Here is a 20,719-nt window from a genome sequence, read left to right as displayed (position 1 = left end):
GAAACATCTCAGCCGGATCAGTTCAGTAAGTTTTCGGCTCGCCCAAGAATATGTATTCGCGATTTTCGGCAGCAGGGTACCTGAAGATCGAAGCGAGTAAAGAACGTGGTTGGTTGTACCATGCCACGAATCTGCCTTCCACGACTCTTGGACTCGTCGGCCTTTATGTGGCAACAAATCGCAGAACACCTACAGTAGAAAATGTCTTATTGCATCACATTATAATGCATAAACTTTTGACCAGAATGCATCAATTTCTCATATCTTGACTGAAGCCATGGAAGGGCCGCTCTCGAAACATCACAGTATTGGAATTATAGAATTTCACAGGTCAGGCAGATTATTATGAGGGCTGCCTAACATTGTCCTCCATGCGCGACCGCCAAGCTAAGTGATTCCGAAGAAAATGCAACTATAATAACAGAGTAAAACGCACCTTATGGCCCTGGATAAATCTGTTCACTACCGGATAATGAAAAGAACAGCTGCGTTAATGGGGCGTTTCCTGTGGCATCATTGTTGAGTGGTATTTGTCTGTTGTCAAGCTAGTGCTCATGGCAGTTCAGAGTGCTTCTCGTCTAGGGTATTCCTATCAATGTCAATCCATACATGAGCTTAACCACAAGCGCCTCTTAAATGATATTCAGATCCTTCGTTCCCGCAGCACTTTGCCAATCTCTGGCATTTTGCATTTGCGTTCATACAATTTCAAGATATTCCATATTATACAAAATCGAGGGTCCAAGAAACTTCCGTCAGTTCGTTTAGTTCGGCTTATCTTACGCGAACTTTGATGCCTAGAAAGGGAAGCAGTTATACTAAACCAATGAAAGCTATATGGGACCACTGTCACCACTCTCACCATGCTCAGCAGGCCGCCAAGTCCACCGCTGTTGCCCCCACCAGTCATACTAGAAAACTTGCTTTGCACGAGGAGCTTCATCACTGTCATCCCGGCACTGTTCACCGCGTCCTGTTTTCCGCCTGAAGCAGTACCGCCAGACTTATCGAAGAGTTGGGATGCTTCAGCCATCGCCATAGAAATCAGCGTTGACTTCGAATCCTTTTCCTTATTTTCTGAGCCACCAGAGCTCGTAAACTTCTTGAATGCCTACATATTACATGTAAATAAGGCACATCAATGTCTCTGATATGTTCGAAGATGTGGGAGCCCACCTGCAGAGCAGCAGCACTTCCTAGAGAGTCTGCGCTCATGCTCGAGCCAGAACCATGTTCATATACTTTTTGATGAGCAGATGTTACGCCTTCCTGTGGAATCGATTAGATCATTCTGGCAGAATATGATAGAGTGCATAGCTTACCTCATCAACGGGTTCATGCTTGGATCCCTATGGTGCAATAGTAATTAGATCAGGACACGATCTTTATGCTTCAGGTGCATTAAACTTTACACTGTTAGACTTAACAAAACTCATGGCCGAGGAGAACAGTGATTCGTCGCCAGACCCATGCTGAGTTGCATGTTTCACTGCATAGTCTTCATCCACTATTTCAAAATAAAGTTTATCATCCTTCAATATATGCATAAACAAAGGATCACACAGCAACGCACAGTCTGGAGAATCTGGCCGTCCTGGATCATGCTGCGAGTGCGACGGCCGGTTATATTCGCTGCCTCCCGTCTTCGACACGTTCTCCTGGCTTTTCTCGTAAGCGCTGTATCCCTGCTTAGCTAGATTGACAAAGGTATCCTGTAAATCGCACACGCGACGCGTTCGAGGTAGGCAATGAAGGGATGTAAGGATCAAGGTCAATCTAACTTCAACTGTGTAGGCAGCGAAACGTACCATGACTGAACGACGAGTAAGAAGTAAAAGCTAAATAGTAGAGGTCCCTCACGAGTCGTCGGAGTGTTGGCAAACGAAGTGAGGAGTCGCAGATATATGATTGTGACGTAATCATATTTAGGATCGCACAATGCCGAGCAGCAAGTATGGAGATCAAGTTTCTGAAGAACATGAGAGAGGGGGTGAATGTATTAGCGTAGAAGTACTTCACCAATATGATGACATGTCCGAGCACCTATGTAGTATGTTTATATGTAAGTTACGTAGGAATTTTGAGAAGTCGGCTCTGTGAAGTGACGATGTGGTATCTCTGAAATATGTCCAGTTTCAACGTCGACACATCGAAATTTGGAATAAAACACATATATACGTTGATACAGGCGTCTGACTCGTGCACAGGGGACTCTTATACGGAGACAGAAAGACTTTTCAATGCCCGAAACTACTGTGTCCCGAACGCCCCAGCATATTCAAAGACTATATATTCAAGAGGGTTATTCCATACTACCACACGGATCAATACACGTTTATCTTAATAAACTGCTAGTAAAATGTCCACGTGAAAGTGGAAAAACTATAATCTTCTATATTACATCAAAAACAAGAATCAATGTATGTAGAAAGTCGCCTTGGGCAGACGTATTATTTAATCCGAGCCAGTATCCTGGGCCAACCGAGAGGCAGCCAACTCCCTCCGAAGCCGAATCACTTCTACCCGCAGGTCAGCAACGCTCGCCTGAAGCTCTCTGATGTCTTCTCTAACAGTCTCAGAATTACTGTCCACGGTTTTCTTTAGGAACTGGTAGCCTCGTTGCCGTGCTCTTCCTTTCCTGCGATTCACCTTCGAATAAGCCATGATCAATCTTCCCTTCCCCCTGCCAGATGCCTCAGATGCCACGGCTGTTGTGTCACTTGCAATTGTCGTGTTTGATGGGCTCCGTCGAAGAGGTCTAAAAGTCTGGAGCATTTCAAACGAATCTTTCTTTGTTATTACTGGATTAAACCATTGCGTAGGAGCCCTGTAAACGACATAGCATTAGTTATTTTAACCAATTATAAATTAGAGAAACGTACTCTTCGTCGTCTGTAGATTGATATGAGTTGCTTATTGAACTACTGGGATCAGGACACTCTATCTCCTCGGGAGTTGTTTCGAATTGAACTTTGGCTATCTGGTTGATAGGCTTGGGCCTTGGACTAAGTTGAATACTAGAAATTAAACTGGTAAGTTACAGTAGAACCGTTGAGATTTGCCAGCTTGCCTGTCAAGAGAAAACGTAGTCCCGCCTTCATAGTCTTCATGGTCGGCTGTAGCTCCATCAGGCTGAGTAACCCGCTTGTTCTTCTGACGGAGCGCGGAACGACGTTTGATTGTACCGACTTAGGCATAGTAATTAGCGATGTTTATTGTGGCGCACTCCTTTTTTGCGAAGTTCCTACCTGTTTTCTTGTGGCCTTCGTCAAAATCCGTCACAATATCCCATCCTTTTTGTCGGAAATCTTTGGCACTTTTCAATTGATCTGAATCGTTCCCGCTAGCCTACAAAGGGCTGATCAATGGAGTTAAATGTGCAATTAAACAGATCTAACCTTTGCCAATGCGCAAACATCAAGTTCATGCACTATGGCAACCTCTGCGCCTGCCTACATGAAGTAAATTAAGCTATATACTATAATTAATACAGCTCTACCACTCACTTTAAGAATGGAGTCTAAAACAAACTTGTGATCTACAACGGTCTGTGATTCGGTTAAGCGCAAGCACGTTTTAAGATCAAGAGTTTACACCGGACCTCTTCGAGCTGAACATCATCATCTGAATCGTATACGACAGGGATAGGACCTGATTCCGCATCAATGTCCCTATCCATATCCATATCCTCTGGCTCTGCAGCCGCTCTCATCTTCGTAAACATGAAGAGCCTTTCCTTGACACGAAAGCCTCTCAGGAAAATGCACTGATCTTTGAATGGTTCAATATCGTCACGATTTATGTCGCCATTGTGGTTTCTAAGATGCTGCAACGGAGGATTATACGGACTTGGGCCAACCCGTATGGGAACGTGAATCGCCGATTCCGATGCTCCTGAAATACTAGTCGAGGCTGAAAGCGCAACCGCATCACCCGCCTGGATCCTAAATCCTCCGTGCGTCGCACTTTCAATGAGCGTTGCAGTTGCCCAGTTCGCGGTCAATTCATGTCCTGTTACCAGGATAATGTCTTCCAGTTCAAAGTCGAATCCCAAGTCACGAATGAATCGCCACCATGACTTGTAATGCTTTAACATATAAGACCGGTAAAGACCCAGACGAGATGCGTTCACTCGTTCTGCACTGTGCTTGATACGAAGCGCAGCAGCCTGTTGATTGGATACCAGAAAGTTGACCCTAGCTCCAGCGGCTGCAGCAGTCCTACACAAAACATGCATTAATAATTCACTCAAACGACAAATAAAAGGACAATTACACTGAAAAATCTACGTCGCCTTCAATCCGCTTGACATGGTGAGATTGCAGCCAAGCTCCTGGATTGATTTCATTGCTGAATGTCGTTAACCGGGAGGCGTCCGGTAATGGTTCAAAGCCCTCTGGCACGCCGTACGTTGAATTTATATCATACTCAGCAGACGACTCCGACTGAGGAAGTGCATTGAATATCCTCCGGAAGTATCCGTTCTTATGAGTAATACCGACATCACCAACACGTACACGGTCGTACTCGGCTGGATTAGGCTCGTACAGTGGGTAGCCGTATCCAAGTATCCGGAGCTCCTTCTGATAGACTTTGCACTCTAGACTCATCCCTACAGGTTGTCAAGCAAGAGCAACAACAATGGGAAGAGGGTAGATCTGGAGTGATGGAGGATATCGTGACTGTATATATGTCCCATTATTGGTCTGGCGCTTATTTGGTGCTGAATCTTTGACTGCATCAAAACGTGTTGCTGAAACTCAAACATCCCATTGAACGTGGAACCTAAGTCCTACATATGTTACTTAGGCGCCCATACAAGGACCTGAATATTCGTAGCAGACAAGTCATTACGAGGTTCTCGAAAAAAATCGAAATAGCTTGCAAAGCCTCACTTTTGTTGTCCAAGCAGAGACTTACTCCAGAATGAGGTCCGAAATTTGGCACGAATGTCTTGTCATATTGGTGAAGTACTTCTACGCTAATACAAAGTATCAATGCTTTGTAAGGAACGTATGTCTTGCATCGAATTAGCCTTTCGTCGCTGGTTGCTGGTCCATTCAACCAAGTCGTTGACTTGCTGTGAAGCATCTCGTGGTCACATATGCCATGTATGTTATCTCTCACCAATGAAAAACAGAGATCGGATGGTTGTTCTGGGGATATGTACACTGTTTGCATCTGTTCGGTGAGTCGTGAGTGAGTAAACTTAAAAGCATGCCACCAGACATGTAGCTCACATGATGACTAATCACATACGAATGGATGATAAATTATAATCAAACTGATTTTCCGCATCTCATTCGTATTCCTGGAAAATGACTACAATTTGGCATTACAGGCCATCGGGGTGAGGGTGCATCTTGAGGACAAAGTAGGACAAAGTTGGGGCTGAAATCTTTTTTCCTGAATATACAGTAGTGGACGAAAGAATTGCACACTTTAAAAAAATTTGTATCTTACTCAAAACAAAATATTTTTTAAGTCTGTAAAATGGTACTTGTATCCTAACATCTGAATTGTGAGATTCAAATTAGAAAAATAAAAAATATTAAAAATTGAAGTTACAGTATCTAATCTACCAAAAAACCTCATTTTCAGCTCTGCAGCTGCTGCATATATGCTCAATTAAATATCAATAAAACATTCTTCTCAAAAATTATAAGATATATAGCATTTTTAATCACAAAGATTGCTAAAGTAGTTGTTGAGTTGAGTTATGAGCCCAAAAAGTGGTCATTTTTCGCCCGTGACAGAGCAGTGACAATGTCGCGTTTACGCGTCTCCCGTGTCTCCCCCGCTTCTTTCATTACCGACGATGTCGCGGAGTCCACAAAGCCAGCCCTTATTCCTGTCAAATCCTGACGACGATACTGAAAGGGAGGGCGTAATTAACAACTCTTGTAGGGCTCAGATTGATGCCGTAAGTTTCCAATAGGATGCATGTATTCTGACCGGGCTGAAATTAGAACGCGTTTAGAACACGAGCGACGCGGAAATGCCAATTGACGCCGATTCTGAATTGCCGCGTTCGGGAATAGCGAGCTCGCAACCGCCTCCATCAAGTCCCCACAGTGAAGCTGTATCGATGTTTGACAGTGAAGAAATGAAACCTGAAGCCTCTATGTCGACAGCCAATACCTCTTTGGGATCCTATTCGCGGAAGAAGCGAAAGATCGTGCAGATTACCCACCCTGCTCCCATCATAAAACGCTCTGAATATTATCTCGGCTCGATACTGGTCGGTAATGCTTGGAGCACTGTGAGAGGCACGGGCTACGTGAAGAGTGGGGATCCCATTCTGGTGGAACGAGATACTCTACAAGATGAGGCTGCCAAAAGGGACGGCAAGCTCAATGGAAAAGGAAAACAGGGGACCATAAGCAACATGTTCAAGCCTAAAGGAGGACAGTCTAAGAAAACAAAAGTAAATACCATCGTCAGACTGACTAATATGAGGGGATTCGGTACGTATTGTGCCTTCCGCTGCACTAGATAGGCCGCTTATTAAGATATATTAAAGAATTCGGAAGGCTGCCTACTGACGTTTCGAACTGGGTCTCAAAACTGCTTGATCTCGGTATGATATGCGCATATAATCTAGATGAGCGCCGAGTTAATGTTTGGCAGGTATTATCAGCTTCAATGGAAGCACAATGGTGGATTGTCCCGAAAAGCTTTATTCAGGCGCAGATATGCTGGTCTCTTTGTCGATATATATGCTACCATCGGCCTTCCAGCGCTTCACTGTCAATCCGTCTTCCGGTACCGAACCCGCACGGCCCAAAACGATGTTCAATGAAGGATCTGAGACCATGGAGGAAGAAATGCTTCGTCAGCGCAAGTCCTCGTTAAAATCTTTATTCGACAAGGTCGGCCTTAGAGCAATAGCTGGTAATAACGGCACTCTCGATAAGGAGAGTATACCTCCAGGAGGTTCCTCTCGGGCTCCAGCTTCGAATGGGGCTACTGGGAGAAGGGGTCTGGATAACGTGGATAGTCTCCATGTCGAAAACGCAGATGAGGAGAACGACGAGGAAGTTCTGAACGAAAATGACTTAGACGCTATATATAGACGGTGCGTAGTTTTGAACTCGCTGAGATTCTAGCGACCTATTTTAATTCTGGCTTCTTTGATCAAGTGCGCAAGCCAACGATGCTGAAATGGGGGAAATGGATCCTTGTGACACATTTACGCTCAAGTTGAGACCGTATCAAAAACAAGCTCTTTTGTAAGGTCTAATTTCGTGGGCAAGGGATTATGTTGGCTGAGCCCTACGCTAGGTGGATGTACTCGCGCGAAACCGGTGCGGCGTCTGCTCGTCAATCAACTTCTATGCACCCGCTATGGTCCGAGTAAGTTACTGGATCACAGTTAAGCGTCGTTGTTCATTCTCCATCTAGATATACATTCCCCCCAGAACCAGACCCTGATGGCATGCTCGACTTGACCGACGAGGAAATTCCCTTCTACTACAATTCACACTCTGGTGAATTGAGTCTTGAGTTTCCTTGTGCGGATAACATCTGCAGAGGCGGAATTCTTGCAGACGGTAAGTATGACCTTGTTATCACTTTAGGCGAGAGTTAAACAGCTGACATACTATCTTCACCAATAAAGAGAGTAAGTGTGCTTTTGAGTCGACGCGGTCAGACTCAGTCTAACTTTCTTTATAGTGGGAATGGGTAAGACAATCATGATATCTTCTCTCATTCAAACGAATCGTGGCGAGAAGCCTGAAGAGGTGGTATCAGTGGAAACCGACGAAGAGCAGCAACGGACCAAACAGAAACAGCTGAGGCTAGATGCTGCCTTCCGGCCAGCTGTGAAGAAGCAGATCATCCGACGAAGCAGAGCCACCCTCATCATCGCACCAGCTTCCCTACTTGATCAATGGGCTAATGAACTACGCCGCTCGAGCCAGGATGGAACAGTCAATGTCTTGGTGTGGCACGGTCAGAGTCGTGAGAACCTTGAAACGTTGATTGATTCGGACGTGGACGCAATCGATGTTATCATCACGTCATATGGCACCCTTTCGTCGGAACATTCACGCCTGGAGAAGTCGAGCGACAAGTCTGTGCCGCTGTTCAACAGTGCGTGACCTGTCTATGCTCGCATCTTACTTATCGACACCGTTTCGCAGTCGAATGGTTCCGCGTCGTATTGGATGAGGCTCACAATATAAAGTCGCGAACCAGCAAGACGGCTAGAGCAGCTTTCGATCTCAGGGCTCCACGGCGATGGGTGCTTACAGGTACATCCTTACCCGGAATTAAGATTGCTTAATATTAATTTCGCTTCAATAGGTACACCGATTGTGAATCGCCTTGAGGATTTGTATTCTCTTCTGTACGTCACAGGATCAATCTGTGGTAAATTGTTGCTCACATATTGCACAGCCGATTCTTGAATTTTGCGCCTTGGTCAGACCACTCGTTCTTCCGATCCGTCGTCACTCTCCCGTTCCTCAACCATGAGCCCAAAGCCCTCGAGGTCGTACAAGTTATCCTCGAAAGCGTTCTGCTTCGTCGTGAAAAGACCATGCGAGATCGCGATGGCAATATGATTGTACAACTGCCGGACAAAGAGGTAACTAACTCACCGTCACGTTGAGTGATGTTTGATACATATCTCTTTGCTCCTGTAGATAAAACACGAATACTTGGAATTTGGTCCATTAGAGCGCAGGATTTATGATGGCCTTTACGACATTATAAAACGGAAGTTTGACAGCCTAAACGCGAGCGGCCTGGTTGGAAAGAAATATACTCACATCTTAGCAATGCTTATGAAGTTCGTGACGAGAAGAATGACGATCACGACCAAAGGAAAATACTGATTTGATTGTAGATTACGTCGAGCGGTATTGCACCCGAGTCTCGTTTTGCCCGAGAATGAGGATGGCACCTCGTCCGACACGGGAGGCGGCATTGTCGACATCAACGAATTGATTGGTCAGCTTGCGAACGGTGGGCAAGGTTCCGAGGAGACCAGTGGCGGTTATGCGCAAACTGTTCTGAATAGTCTATCCATGAAGGAAGACGAAGAATGTCCGATCTGTATGGATTGCATGCAGGAACCTGTGCTTCTTCCTATCTGTGCACACAAATGGTACAGTTTAGCTTTACATCTTGAACTCCAGCATTGTAATGTCATTTCGTAGCTGCAAGGATTGCATTCTGGCGTTCCTACAGCGTCAGTCAGAGAATGGAGAAGAAGGCTCTTGTCCGGTGTGCCGTTGCGGACCTGTGAAGGTCAGCAACAGAACGCCAAGATTGTGATACCTGCAACAACTGATGTCCTGCAACCTTCCAGGAGGAGCAGCTTTTAGAAATAGTCCGACGAAAGAAGGCGAGAGCTATGAGCATTGGAATAGCTCCTGAAGCGGAGGAGATCATTTCGGATGAAGCCCCTTCCTCGTCTCCAGCATTTGAGTTGCGCAGAAATGATTTCAAGAGTTCTACGAAGTTAAATGCATTGATTCAACATCTACGTTCGTCACTCCTTGCATTTCCCAGAGTTGGATGCTGAAATATGGACTAGGTCGACTGAGAGACCAGGATCCCTGTTTCAGGGCCATTATTTTCTCACAGTTCACAAGCTTTCTTGATCTGATCGAAATCGTCTTGGACCGAGAGGGCTTAGCATGGTACCGCCTTGATGGTTCTACCGAGATTAAGAAGAGGCATCAGGCTATTTCCAACTTCAATAAGCCTTCTCGAGCACCAAAGGTCTTCATGCTGAGTTTAAAAGCTGGCGGAGTTGGTCTCAACGTACGATGAAATTTAATATTCTTTACTCCATTTGCTAAGCCTTTTTCACCACAGCTGACATCGGCAAACCATGTGTTTATGGTGCTTCCTAGTGATTAACCACGACTTTAAATAAAGCTAATTTTACTTTAGATGGACTGTTGGTGGAATGCGGCGATTGAAAATCAAGGTTAGCGGTTCGAGCTTGAGTTACTCAACGTGAATGCTCACGGTCAATACTTGTCAAGCAATCGATCGAGTACATCGAATAGGACAGGAGAAAACTGTCTTCGTAACGCATTTCATTGTCAGTGTAACGAGCAGCAACTGCGCACTTCTTAAGCTGACTTGCTGCGTTGTAGGTTTCGAATACAATCGAGGGACGAATTCTCACGATACAGAAGAGGAAAACTGCAATCATCAAAGAAGCCTTCAAGGGTCAAAGTGGGGCTGATTCCGAATCGATGGAGAATCTCAGGATCATGTTCGGTGAAGAATGATACTCTTATGAACGCTTTAAAGGCGCCGGTCCCGTTTGAAGCCTTGTCCAGAGTGGAGGCTCTAGTCGTTGTAGTACTTGGATCTTGTCATATAGTTCACAAAACATAATCGTTCGTGAAGGGATGTCAACTTCTCATCGGCAGCGGCCGCAGCTTAGCATCGAAGAGAGGTATCTGTGCAGGACGATTCGCTGCGAAGATTCAAAAGCGCACATCATACTCCGAACAGTAATGCCTCGTTAGTCTAGTTCCTTCATTGACGTTTGGTTTCAAAGAGCACCTCACTTTCTGGGCTCACAGCGACCAAGGAAGAATGTGTATAGTGAGGGGAGGTTAGGCAATGTGCAAAACTGTACTAACAAAACGACAGACGGTACCGTCTTCCTGCAAATCTAAGCAGCGAGTGATCCGACCCTTACAAGCAGCAGTTGAATATGCGATAGAAGAATAAAAAGCAACAAAGAGATAGATGAGTAGTAACACTAGTGCTGGCAGTGACATGACACGAGAGAAATAATGACAAGTAAACAAGACAAATTGCGAGAAAGAGCAGGGAATTGATGGGGGGTGATCCAATTGAGCATCGAGGAAATATGTTGCATACGAGGGTATAGAAGCAATGCATGATCGGGAGCAATCGTAACCATAACGCAAAACAATATGAAAGAATGAACTACAAAGCTAAATGTTCGAGGAAATTGGAGCAAAGAAAATATAAGAATAGAAAAAGGAAAACAAAAAACACACCGCTTGCGACAAATTGCATAAATCAGTGATAGGCAACACTACCAACTCCTATCCGTGAGTATGGTGAACATGTGATTGGGACTCGTCTTCCCAAGAACCGAGTCGTAAAAATCTTGCCAAAACTTCCTCCGACGTTCGTTTGAACACGTCAACACCAGTCGCAGGATCCCATTTACGTCCAGCTGGTCTCTTCGGCTGTCCAGTCGGTGGACTATCCACAGGAGACGCAGGTCCCAACGGTGAGTCAGCTGTCTCTTGTGATGATGTCCGAACAACTGCGTGCGGAAGCGGCTGTGGCTGTGATTTCTCAGTACTGAGTGACGCAGGTTTTGCAGCCTCGCTTTGCCTGCGAGTGATTGGGGTCTGAGTACCTGGCGTGGCATTGGGAGGAGTGCGATTAGGAGATCCAAACGTGTATACGTCATGCAGTCTAGGTGACAACATGCCTGTTGGCAGCCCATGAGATTGGCGGGCAGGGGGAGGCCTGATAAATGCCTCTACGTTGGCCGACGAGGGCGTAGCCAATGCTGTCGGTTCGAGACCCGTCGGTAATTCTTGCACCGGCGGTTGCTTTGGAAGCTCGATATGCGGTTTCCCACTTAGAGGGAACACGGTGGAGCTCGGTTTTGGAGCATTCTTGCTGCTCATGTTTCCTGTAGAAGTCGAAATTACTTGAGACACCTGTACCGCAACATTGCGCACGTCTTTAGGAACGGTTTGCACACCATACGATCGATATTCTTTTTTGCCACTCCGTGCACGTGTTGTGGCCGAGGGCGGTGTACTTAAGCCAGCCTTTGATCCTCGCCTTGACCTTCCACCATTCGAACGTTCGCTACTTGAAAAGCGCCCTGCGTCACTGTCGTCGTCGTCGACTTCATCCTCAACATCGCCATCCATGCTGTTTGCATCCGACTGCTCACCACGGCTCCTGTAGCTATCGGAACGTTTTCTTATACGAGGAGGTGGAAGAGTCAGAGGCAGCGATGTTGTCGACGGCTTCGCCAGTCGCGCAGCGTACTTCTGGATACTTGGCACCGAGTCCCAAGCATTGCTATAACCTCTTGCACCAGGGAAGCCAATTGAGGGAGAAGGTAATTGGATTTTCGGGCTTCCTGCTTGTGTTTTCTCTTCTTGGGTCATATCTGGAGTCTGTAGTTCGGTCTCCTGTTCGGGCTCGGTATGAGCCAAGTTTTCAATGTACTGGGCGTTAGGAGGCCCAGTTTCACCCTCGGGAAACACTCTGCCTGGTATGTGGCGTGGCTTTTGTTCCCACGGGAAAACGGAAGTGACTTTCGAAATATCGGGCTGTGGTGGCTTGTCGTGTTGGAGACCCGTGACATTCTTGTAGTGACCTTCTTGGACAAGACGCGTCGGAATATGCGTCTGTGGAGGCGGTTGGAAGAACTGTGACGTAGTTGTTGTAGGACCAGTCAAGGCATCGTGCATCTTGCCAAAGCTAGTACTTTGGGGTATATCCCAAGCGTTTGGGAAATACGCATCCGGAGGAAAGGCTGAAGTAGTAGGTGGTACATTTGGAGGGGGTTCAATTGCTGGATTCCAACTAAGGAGTGGGGGCGAAACGGGCCTTCGAGGCTCACCTGGCTGGGCTTCGTGATGCTGAGTTTGATGATCTTGCTGTTCAGTATGTTGATAAGATATTTGGTCAGGCCGAGAGTGCGTAAATTGAGACAAATTGCCAACAACACCAGAATCCTCAGTTGAAATCGAATGCTGACTCGAAGGATGACTCTGGCCGCCTTCTTGTTGACTAGGCAAATTCTGTGTAATGGACGCGGGTGAAACAGAAGCAGACGGTGGCAACGGTAGTGGAGCAATGTGAGGCGATGGTGGAACTTCATTCGGACCAGGGGTAGGAGGAGATTCCTGTCGCAGAGATTCGTGTCCTTTCCAGTGCGGCTGTTCAGCGGTAGGCGTGCGGGCACGACCTTCAGAGACTTCGTGTTCACGGTGCTCTAGCATGGCCGATTCCCGAGGAGGCTGTGGTTTCGGGCGCATGAGATCTACGCGACCTTCCAAGGGAAGGCTGTGGTACTCTCCTTCACCTGTCTGGCGCGAGCTAGAACTACCTCCTTCCATTGCCAGCTTCCGTAGATCTTCCAACCTGAGCACTTCTCCATGAGCCATGTCAGAAGCGGCTTGCTTATTTTCGCGGGGAGCGTCCGCATTGTCGTCCCATACGTTTGAATACTTCTTTGCTTCAAATTCGGCTTCCGTTGCGGGGACGAGTCGACGGTAATTTCTATCATAAACGTCAAACCAGCGATCCACTAAAGAGCCATATGCATATATTGGAAGTGAGGTCTGAGATAGCGGAAGTTGTTGGGAAACATGCTGCTCTGAACTGGATGCTTGATGCTGGTGTTGGAGATTTTGAGAAGCTGACGACGGAGCACGATAAGGAAGCTCCTTCCACGGTTTGTTCTCTCCAATGAAATGAAGGACAGCAATTTCACTACCAAACCGCTCGTATGCGGGAGGGTAACTGACCAGCATTTATCAGCCTACATGATGAATATGACGACAGATAGGACTCACTTGTATTGCAGGTTAGGGATTGTATTGTAGATAAAACTGATCCGATTCCAGTTGCTTCCACGCCACTCATTTAGTACACCTTGGTCTCCTCCGTCCCAGCTTCCTTTACTTTTGACTAGGCTCAGAATTTCATTGAATTTATCTTCACCCGGAGAAAGGACCATTACCCCGGAGTTGAAGATATCCGGCCAACCTATGTCCGGCGCCGCGGAGAACTCATGCGGCAGAGAAAATAGATGTGATATGGGCCGAATGGGGAGCACATCAGCATCAAGGAAAATTATTTTGTCGAACTGTGCTAGACGAAAGACATGTAGTTTTGTGAGGACTGTGTGTAGATCTGGCCGACCTGTAAGATCCGTGAAGAAGCCGTCAGCGTATGATTCATGTGGCACAAGGTCAAATGAGAAAGCGGAGACAAGCTGATAGGAGACTGGGCAGAGAAACGGGCAATAGCCAAAACTACGTTTCCACACTCGATCACGAGTCGTAGGTTATGACCACCACCTCCCAAATATAGCAGAAGGATGGCGTACGTTGCTCATTCGTTTCGCTATGTTCCGTGAACACGTTGCAGTAGTTGGATAAAGTCTAAGAACGAAAAAAAGGAACGCCCGGGGTGCGATGTTGCGTGGCACAACGAACGGGATGGAGTGGCACAGGTGAAACACTCACCAAGCAATTGAAGTTCGGCCGACGTGTTCTCCTCAATGACTTCGACACCAATTACAGAGTCGAAAGCCCTCCGGAGGTGCTTTATAGTTTTGACATCGACGGTTTCCGGTGTGACAAGGCAAACCGTCTGGAAGGGGACCTCCGGGTCAACGGGAGGCGAGGGATGAACTTCCCTCAATGCTGCTGCTACCGCAAGTGCGCCGGGCAAATAGCCGTCTGAGGTGACGAGCGTAACGAAAGCATAGCGGGCAGACATGTCGTTGCGTGGTTGACCCACGACGCCCAGGAAGAGGCGTTGGTCAAGATGAGAGACGAACTCCGACGGGATAAGATACTCCCGAAAATGTCACCCGTGACCTTACAGCGCCACCACTACTGACTCTACGAGCCGCAGTCTCTCTACCAGTGCGCCTCAAGCGCCCTTCAGCGCCAGCGAATGTGTTGTCGCTGAGGATGAGGCGAAGGGAATAGAGAAGAGTTGAAAACTGAAGAAATGGGGGATAGATCGGGCCGTCTTCCCACAGAAGAAATGAATGCTTTTACGCGAAAAGAAACCCCTCGAAGCACGCTTTTCTTCTTTCAACCAGAGCCTCGACCGTCTCTCTCTGTCTCTCTCACCCATGGGACTGAAGTCCGAGAACTATATGCGCCGCAAAGTTTGTTCCACCGTCACCATTATGCATTTAAAACCTCAAACTACACAAGTTGCCTCATGTCTCCGCCCCGATCACACTCAAAAACGCGCTTGTTCGGATGCTCGCGTCAGGGTCACAACATCGCTGTTTTCTAGACCAACGGTCATGACGCGTCATCACCAACACCGTACCTGGGCAATGATCGGCTTTTCGACATCTTCAGCCCAAGTTCGACACAATCACCTCAATAAGATACGAATTGCCCGGTAATTGAGGTTGAGAAGAAGTGGGTGTTGCTAATACGGTGCAATGGTGCATCGCAAAGATGTATCTCAGCTGTCGACACCTGATAGGGCGCGAATAAGACCGATTAAGAACAATATCAATGGATCAGATCAGACGAAAGAGCTGCAGTAGGGTGAATATTACAGTACAGTACGCGAGCAATTAATTCACTCCTATAGGTGCACTACCAGAAAGTATAGAGATGTCCAAGTCAAGCTTCTGAGAAGGCGGACATCTAAATGTGATCATTACTCTCGAGTGCCACAAACCCCAACAACTACAGGTCATGCCATAACAACTGATCATCCAGAGAGAAAGCAAGAAACGATTCTCAAGTCGAAAAATATCGGCAAATTCCTTCTGGAGACCCTCGAAGACTTCAATTTGAGCGCCAATCTTCCCGCGAACCTGTCCATCAGATAAGTAGAAGCATACAATCTGGTCTCTCGTCGGGTATCGTAAGCCGCTTAAACTTCAGGAACGTGCAGTGTGTAACCGTCGTTCCGATTGTTTTCTCCTCCTGTGATTGGTCCGAGCAGGAATACTTACAACCGGGTCTTGCATGCTTGTACCGAAGGAGTCGCATTCAGTCCGACCAGAATCGAGAACGGCATTTAATTTTACTCCTTGCCTGGATGAACTGACTCGGACGATGCCTCTTTCGGTCAAACACCAGTTCAACTAGGTTGGCTGAATTGGTTCCGCTGGTCTCTTCATCATGGTAACATGCTATTAAGGTCACAGAGCCAGGCACAGGCATAAACTATCGCATACATATACTTCTGTGGTTTGGTCCGGCGTGGCATTACATGCGTTAACACCCCTGGTTTGCATTTATATAGTATCACTATGCATTTAACTTGAGTCCTCAATAGAAATATACAAAGCAGCGAAGAGCATTAAGTATCATTCGTCTATATGATTGCGGGCACTTGATGCTACGCTTTCTATATTACAATCGTAGATGGATGATAGCACTTAAATATCGGCAATAACAATAACAATTCTCTAAAACTACTCAATAATCCCAGCATCTGAATAAGAAGGAAGCGTTGGTGAAAGGTTGGCTCTCAGTCGGTCGAGATCTCGTCTTATGTCGTCAACATCCGCTCGCAACCGTTCTCGATCACCGCTCGTCGCATCCAAAAGAGCCCTGATGCGTACGCTCCGACCAGCAGTAGTAGCATATGATTGTGATAGCTCGCTGGGCAACATATAATCTGTGCTCCCCACTTGAGATACCTTTTCGCCACCACTGCCGGTGCCACTGCCACTCAGGGCACTACCACCGTAAGCTGAGGCGTACCGTTCGCGATAGTACCGGTCCGTTCTGGTGACATTGGACGGCTCTGGGAATGTTACGGAGGCAGGTGAGTACCAAGGTATTACGGACGAATCGTCTCGCATAGTTCGACTTTGTCTCTGCCGGTGTTTCCTAAATAAGTATCCGCCAATTACGATGAGTATGACTGCGGCGATGCCACCAATGGTGCCTCCGACTATTTTGCCGACTCTTGACTTTGATGACTGGGAGGATGCGGATGCAGACGGTCCGGAGGAAGAAAAGCTCGTTCCGCTAGATAAGACGTCAGTTAGACAGACGAACTCGACTGTGAGAGTACAATGAGACGCACTTTATCACAAGGAACGAGAACATTGCACCGCAAGCCGGACTATCAATGTAAATGTTACAGTTAATGAATAATGTAAGAGTTCAAGAGAATATTACAATACCTGTTTTTCCCAGAATTCGGTTCAGATACCCCGTTTCCGAGTGAAGGATTGTACGACACTGCGAAGGGCGTGTTGTTTTGCTGCGAGGATGCGTAGTTATGGATTTGCGAGACCATAAAGGTCCCAGTAGTATCCGTCGCAGTTGAAGCGGCGAACATCATCCAGTCTGTGTTGATAATTATTGGCCCAAGCACAATATGACACGACGATTCTAACGTACGTGTAGTTGTCCGATCTACTTGCTTGTTATTCAACGGTAGACCGTACTTCATGGAATCTGTGACAATTTATAAGTCAATAACGCGATACTGCGCTTGCCTTGAGCGGAATGAGAATGAAGTCACCTCCGGCAGTGTTGTAAAATGAAGTTACGGCTTGATAAACTTCTTGGGGGACAAGATTAAGTTGTAGAAGCCTGTCTGCGTATAGGTTATAGATTAGGCCGCTCGAATCCGAGTTTCCATAAAAGAAATCAATGTGTGAACCGTCCGACGGAAGAGAATTTTTCTGCCATTGGGTGATGTATGACGAAGCAGTAGCCTGAGAAGTGTGAGCTTAGAATTCACCATTCTTAATTGGGAGACACTCACGTCGAACCGGCTTTGGTCGTCGTTTGAACCTGCAATTGCTGCAATCTTCGCCATACACGCGATGCCAATGATGCCCTTCAAGGCCAAGTTCGTCTGATTACTACTTGATAAGGCTTGTCCCAGAACGAAGTCTGCAGAACTCCTGAATGGTGCCGATAATCACTATCTGGAACCTGCCCAAGAGTCGCTGTGCTAGACTCACTGTGCTGTCGGTGTTAAAGTGTTATTTCCGAGGTACTCTGCCCAACCACGAAGCAAGCCGTACTACAAAGCGTACATAAAATTTCACTGAATGAGTATTGCTGTGGAATGAGAGCACTCACATGCTTGCTGATGAGCGTGTTGTTCCCTGACCACTGTGTGTAGGCCAATGTCATGATTAGCATGCCTGCGGACTCTATAAAATGATGCATTAAGTAACTGAGAATACGCTTCACGTAACTCTTTATACCTTCAATTCCATAAGTATGGGGGGAATTGATATTGTCTGCCGTAGCATTTGGATATGTCGAGCCTGGTACACTTTACTCTGCATGACGTGGAACTTCATAGAGAATACGGGAGCGTACCGATGTTCCTTGCAGCGTAACTAAGGGTGTATACACTTGAGTCCTGGTATTCCATGAGCGGCGTGAGCAGGTATCCACCGAGGTCTGGGTTGAGGTACATGAATGCGGGAAACGCCGCATACAAGGTGTCCACAGCATTTACACTTGATACGGGTCTACCAAGGATTTTGGATAAGAGGATGACCGTATCAATAACAGCCTAGGGATCACGCACCCAGTGGCGTCTGAGCCGAAGCCGCCCATATTCTTCATGAACACCATCAGATCCCACATTTTCCAACTTCCATCTGCAGCCTTGGAGATCGTAATGTCCAACGAGCCCATTACTTGACGGGCGCTCAGAGCAAGCAAATCAGCGTAGCTTTGAGAGATTGTTCGCCCTGCTGAAGATATTCGTGCGTCGAACTGAGCTGCAACAGACTGCGCACGAGGGAAATCATTGAGGAATGCTGCGGTCTGAACATAATCAGAGTCAGTTACGACAGAAAACAGCAGTAGGAGTGGTGACATCACACGCACTGCCTGTTGAGGATCTGGGTATGTAGCAATGAAATATGGATACCGATCCTGCATGCTTGGTGGTACAGCATACTGTATTGAAGGGCTTCGGACGACACCCAGACTCCAGACGGCAGGTTGAGGCGTCGACTCGACTTCACCCCAGTCTATTGAAATGCCCAGCGTGGTCCAGTTTCCAAGTTTGCTATAGCTCATAGTGTGAGAACGAAGATAACAGTACAATACAGACAAACGAGGCTGTCGTACTCTTGGATTGAACGGGGAGCGGGCTGCGTCATATTCCCGAGAGTAATATTAGCGTTTGCCGCATTACTTCGATTTAAAGTATCGTTTGAGATTGCCCATGAAGTCGTTGCTCCACTGATCTGTTGAGTTTTCAATCCATTTAAGCTGCTGAACAAGAACACTTGCGAGTCGAAAACGCACTGCCTTAAATCCATAATACGCCGTCGAATCCATTGCGATGTCTGAAGATTCCGAGTATCTCTGCGGAGTGACGAGCTGCATGGAAAGTATGATGTAATCTCCAGTGGCATTCGCGTTCCATTGAGCAAGTTGGTTAGATGGTCCAATGAATTCTACAAAAGAACGGATCGTCTGGTCGGGAATAAGAAACAAAGAACGAAGCAAGCGCATACGTACGACCTGCAATATCCGAATACATGCGTACACTGTGTGATTTTCCGTCGGTTGACGATGCGGACATTGTGAAGTATGAGTAGGGTAGAGACTGGCGAACCAGGTCTGTTGGCTGCAATTTGCGTGAGATAAGGCTATACGGCGAGATTCAAATTGTGAATAGCACGGGCGCACCTCGATAGGACTTATGAAGGACGCATTGATTCGCATGGGTCCAGCCATGAAGAGGAAGGACGTTCGCGTCGCTGTAAATTCAGTAGACGTCTGTGTAGCTGGTGAAATGCTCGGTACGCCCATTTCTCCCATTATTCGGTAGGCTACCCCATCAACCACGACAAGGCTGTACCAGCCTGTATCCTAAGGTCGATTGTAACGTAAGCAAAAACAGACGACGTGAGAACATTTTGAAGTTGAAAGAGATAATAACCAGGATGAGATTGTTGACCATTGAAACGCACGAAACAATGATAACAGTCACGTACAATGTCCATTCTCCAAAGCTTAGTCCAGAACGCGTGGAGAGGTAGCGCGTTGCCTCCTTGACCAAGCCAGGTATTTAAGTAGGGACTGCGGACAGCAAGTGGAAGGGCAGGAGCGCTGAAAGGGGAGGAGGTCCATGCTGGGTCTTGCGCAAATAGTCTGTCGATGAATAACGAAGCAAACAGAAGACGAAAGAGGGTAATGGCGAGAGTCATATTCGAGCGGGGGAGAGGGAGGGAGGCATGAACAAGGTTGATGTGTCGTTTAGAGGGGCATAAATTGAATGAGGCAGTAGACATCCCGCAGGTGTCGAGAGGAAGATGCGAACAATGCGAGTGCTGATACTTCCTAATAGACTACTTCCCCTTGGCGCTTCGACGAACGAACGAAAAGCAAGGATCTCTGATACCGGTGAATAAAGATCAACTCGCCGCTTCTGCTCCCGCAGTATTATGTTGATCAAGGTGTTTCTTAGGTTTGTTGTCACTCAACATTTGCCCTAGTGGAAGACATCATCCGACATCGAGCACATGGCATTGAGATCCGGGGTAACGCTCCGACCGGTGATTGAAAAAAAAACGGCGTTGCTATGTTGCAAAGACCGCTCATCCGGGGATAACATCGCAGCTTGATGGCATGATGCAGAGTTAAGTGATAAAATCGTGAATTTCGGATTTAGCAAGCACTTGATCCCGTGATCTGTCTTTTGTCAGCAATGTTATGTCATCTTAAACATCTTTCTCTCCGTTGAGGCATTCAACCATGGCCGCAACATCATGAATCCCACCTGTGTTGAATGCAATAATGAAGCGGGAGACACAATGAGGAGATACGATAGTTATAGCTGGCGACGGAGCAACGAGCTGTGGCCTGTCAGGACGACGGTGGATGGCACTGGATGCGCCCGGGGCCGGGGAGTGGGAAAACGAATCAACCCCTGAGAACTGCATTAAATGGACGTTCGACATTAATCTACTATAATAGTATAAATGATTGCAGACTCTATACACCACTGGTTCTGTAGTAAATTT

The 20,719-nt window shown here is 46.9% G+C and overlaps 5 protein-coding genes across 5 annotated transcripts; 1 reads left to right on the top strand and 4 right to left on the bottom strand.

Annotated features, from left to right (window-relative positions):
- Nucleotides 1–585: 585 nt before the first annotated feature.
- Nucleotides 586–1,874, bottom strand: FOMMEDRAFT_120741 (uncharacterized protein). Its single transcript, XM_007265132.1, has 7 exons — nt 1,809–1,874; nt 1,574–1,712; nt 1,413–1,507; nt 1,323–1,349; nt 1,177–1,269; nt 863–1,111; nt 586–797 (listed from the first exon to the last, which is right to left on the bottom strand). Exons 1-7 carry the CDS (start codon nt 1,809–1,811, stop codon nt 780–782), a joined length of 624 nt encoding a protein of 207 aa, XP_007265194.1. The 5' UTR covers nt 1,812–1,874; the 3' UTR covers nt 586–779.
- Nucleotides 1,875–3,559: 1,685 nt separating this feature from the next.
- On the bottom strand, nt 3,560–4,610 carry FOMMEDRAFT_83093 (uncharacterized protein; the record flags this gene model as incomplete). Its single annotated transcript, XM_007265131.1, has 2 exons — nt 3,560–4,220; nt 4,276–4,610. The coding sequence occupies 2 exons, from the start codon at nt 4,608–4,610 to the stop codon at nt 3,560–3,562; spliced, it is 996 nt and encodes a 331-aa protein (XP_007265193.1).
- A 1,514-nt stretch (nt 4,611–6,124) lies between these two features.
- FOMMEDRAFT_81947 (uncharacterized protein) lies at nt 6,125–10,256 on the top strand (the record flags this gene model as incomplete). Its single annotated transcript, XM_007265130.1, has 19 exons — nt 6,125–6,467; nt 6,524–6,580; nt 6,631–7,078; nt 7,143–7,232; nt 7,285–7,356; nt 7,405–7,557; nt 7,661–8,097; nt 8,148–8,258; nt 8,311–8,353; nt 8,404–8,593; nt 8,652–8,797; nt 8,855–9,115; nt 9,168–9,258; nt 9,320–9,497; nt 9,548–9,777; nt 9,832–9,858; nt 9,910–9,946; nt 10,005–10,063; nt 10,119–10,256. The coding sequence occupies 19 exons, from the start codon at nt 6,125–6,127 to the stop codon at nt 10,254–10,256; spliced, it is 3,111 nt and encodes a 1,036-aa protein (XP_007265192.1).
- Nucleotides 10,257–10,583: 327 nt separating this feature from the next.
- FOMMEDRAFT_120738 (uncharacterized protein) lies at nt 10,584–14,716 on the bottom strand. The gene is made up of 3 exons (XM_007265129.1): nt 14,238–14,716; nt 13,563–13,911; nt 10,584–13,509 (listed from the first exon to the last, which is right to left on the bottom strand). Exons 1-3 carry the CDS (start codon nt 14,491–14,493, stop codon nt 11,052–11,054), a joined length of 3,063 nt encoding a protein of 1,020 aa, XP_007265191.1. The 5' UTR covers nt 14,494–14,716; the 3' UTR covers nt 10,584–11,051.
- A 1,476-nt stretch (nt 14,717–16,192) lies between these two features.
- Nucleotides 16,193–19,914, bottom strand: FOMMEDRAFT_18986 (DUF1793-domain-containing protein). The gene is made up of 16 exons (XM_007265128.1): nt 19,691–19,914; nt 19,383–19,565; nt 19,212–19,320; nt 18,996–19,147; nt 18,816–18,934; nt 18,570–18,753; nt 18,265–18,506; nt 18,051–18,205; nt 17,933–17,995; nt 17,805–17,878; nt 17,684–17,745; nt 17,482–17,623; nt 17,236–17,431; nt 17,112–17,168; nt 16,792–17,057; nt 16,193–16,733 (listed from the first exon to the last, which is right to left on the bottom strand). The coding sequence occupies exons 1-15, from the start codon at nt 19,901–19,903 to the stop codon at nt 16,852–16,854; spliced, it is 2,157 nt and encodes a 718-aa protein (XP_007265190.1). The 5' UTR covers nt 19,904–19,914; the 3' UTR covers nt 16,193–16,733; nt 16,792–16,851.
- Between the last annotated feature and the right edge of the window lie 805 nt (nt 19,915–20,719).

This window comes from Fomitiporia mediterranea (assembly GCF_000271605.1).
Source record: "Fomitiporia mediterranea MF3/22 unplaced genomic scaffold FOMMEscaffold_5, whole genome shotgun sequence".
Classification (NCBI taxonomy): domain Eukaryota; kingdom Fungi; phylum Basidiomycota; class Agaricomycetes; order Hymenochaetales; family Hymenochaetaceae; genus Fomitiporia; species Fomitiporia mediterranea.
The sequence above is the reverse complement of the archived record's forward strand: the minus strand, read 5'-3'. Positions and strand labels throughout refer to the sequence as shown.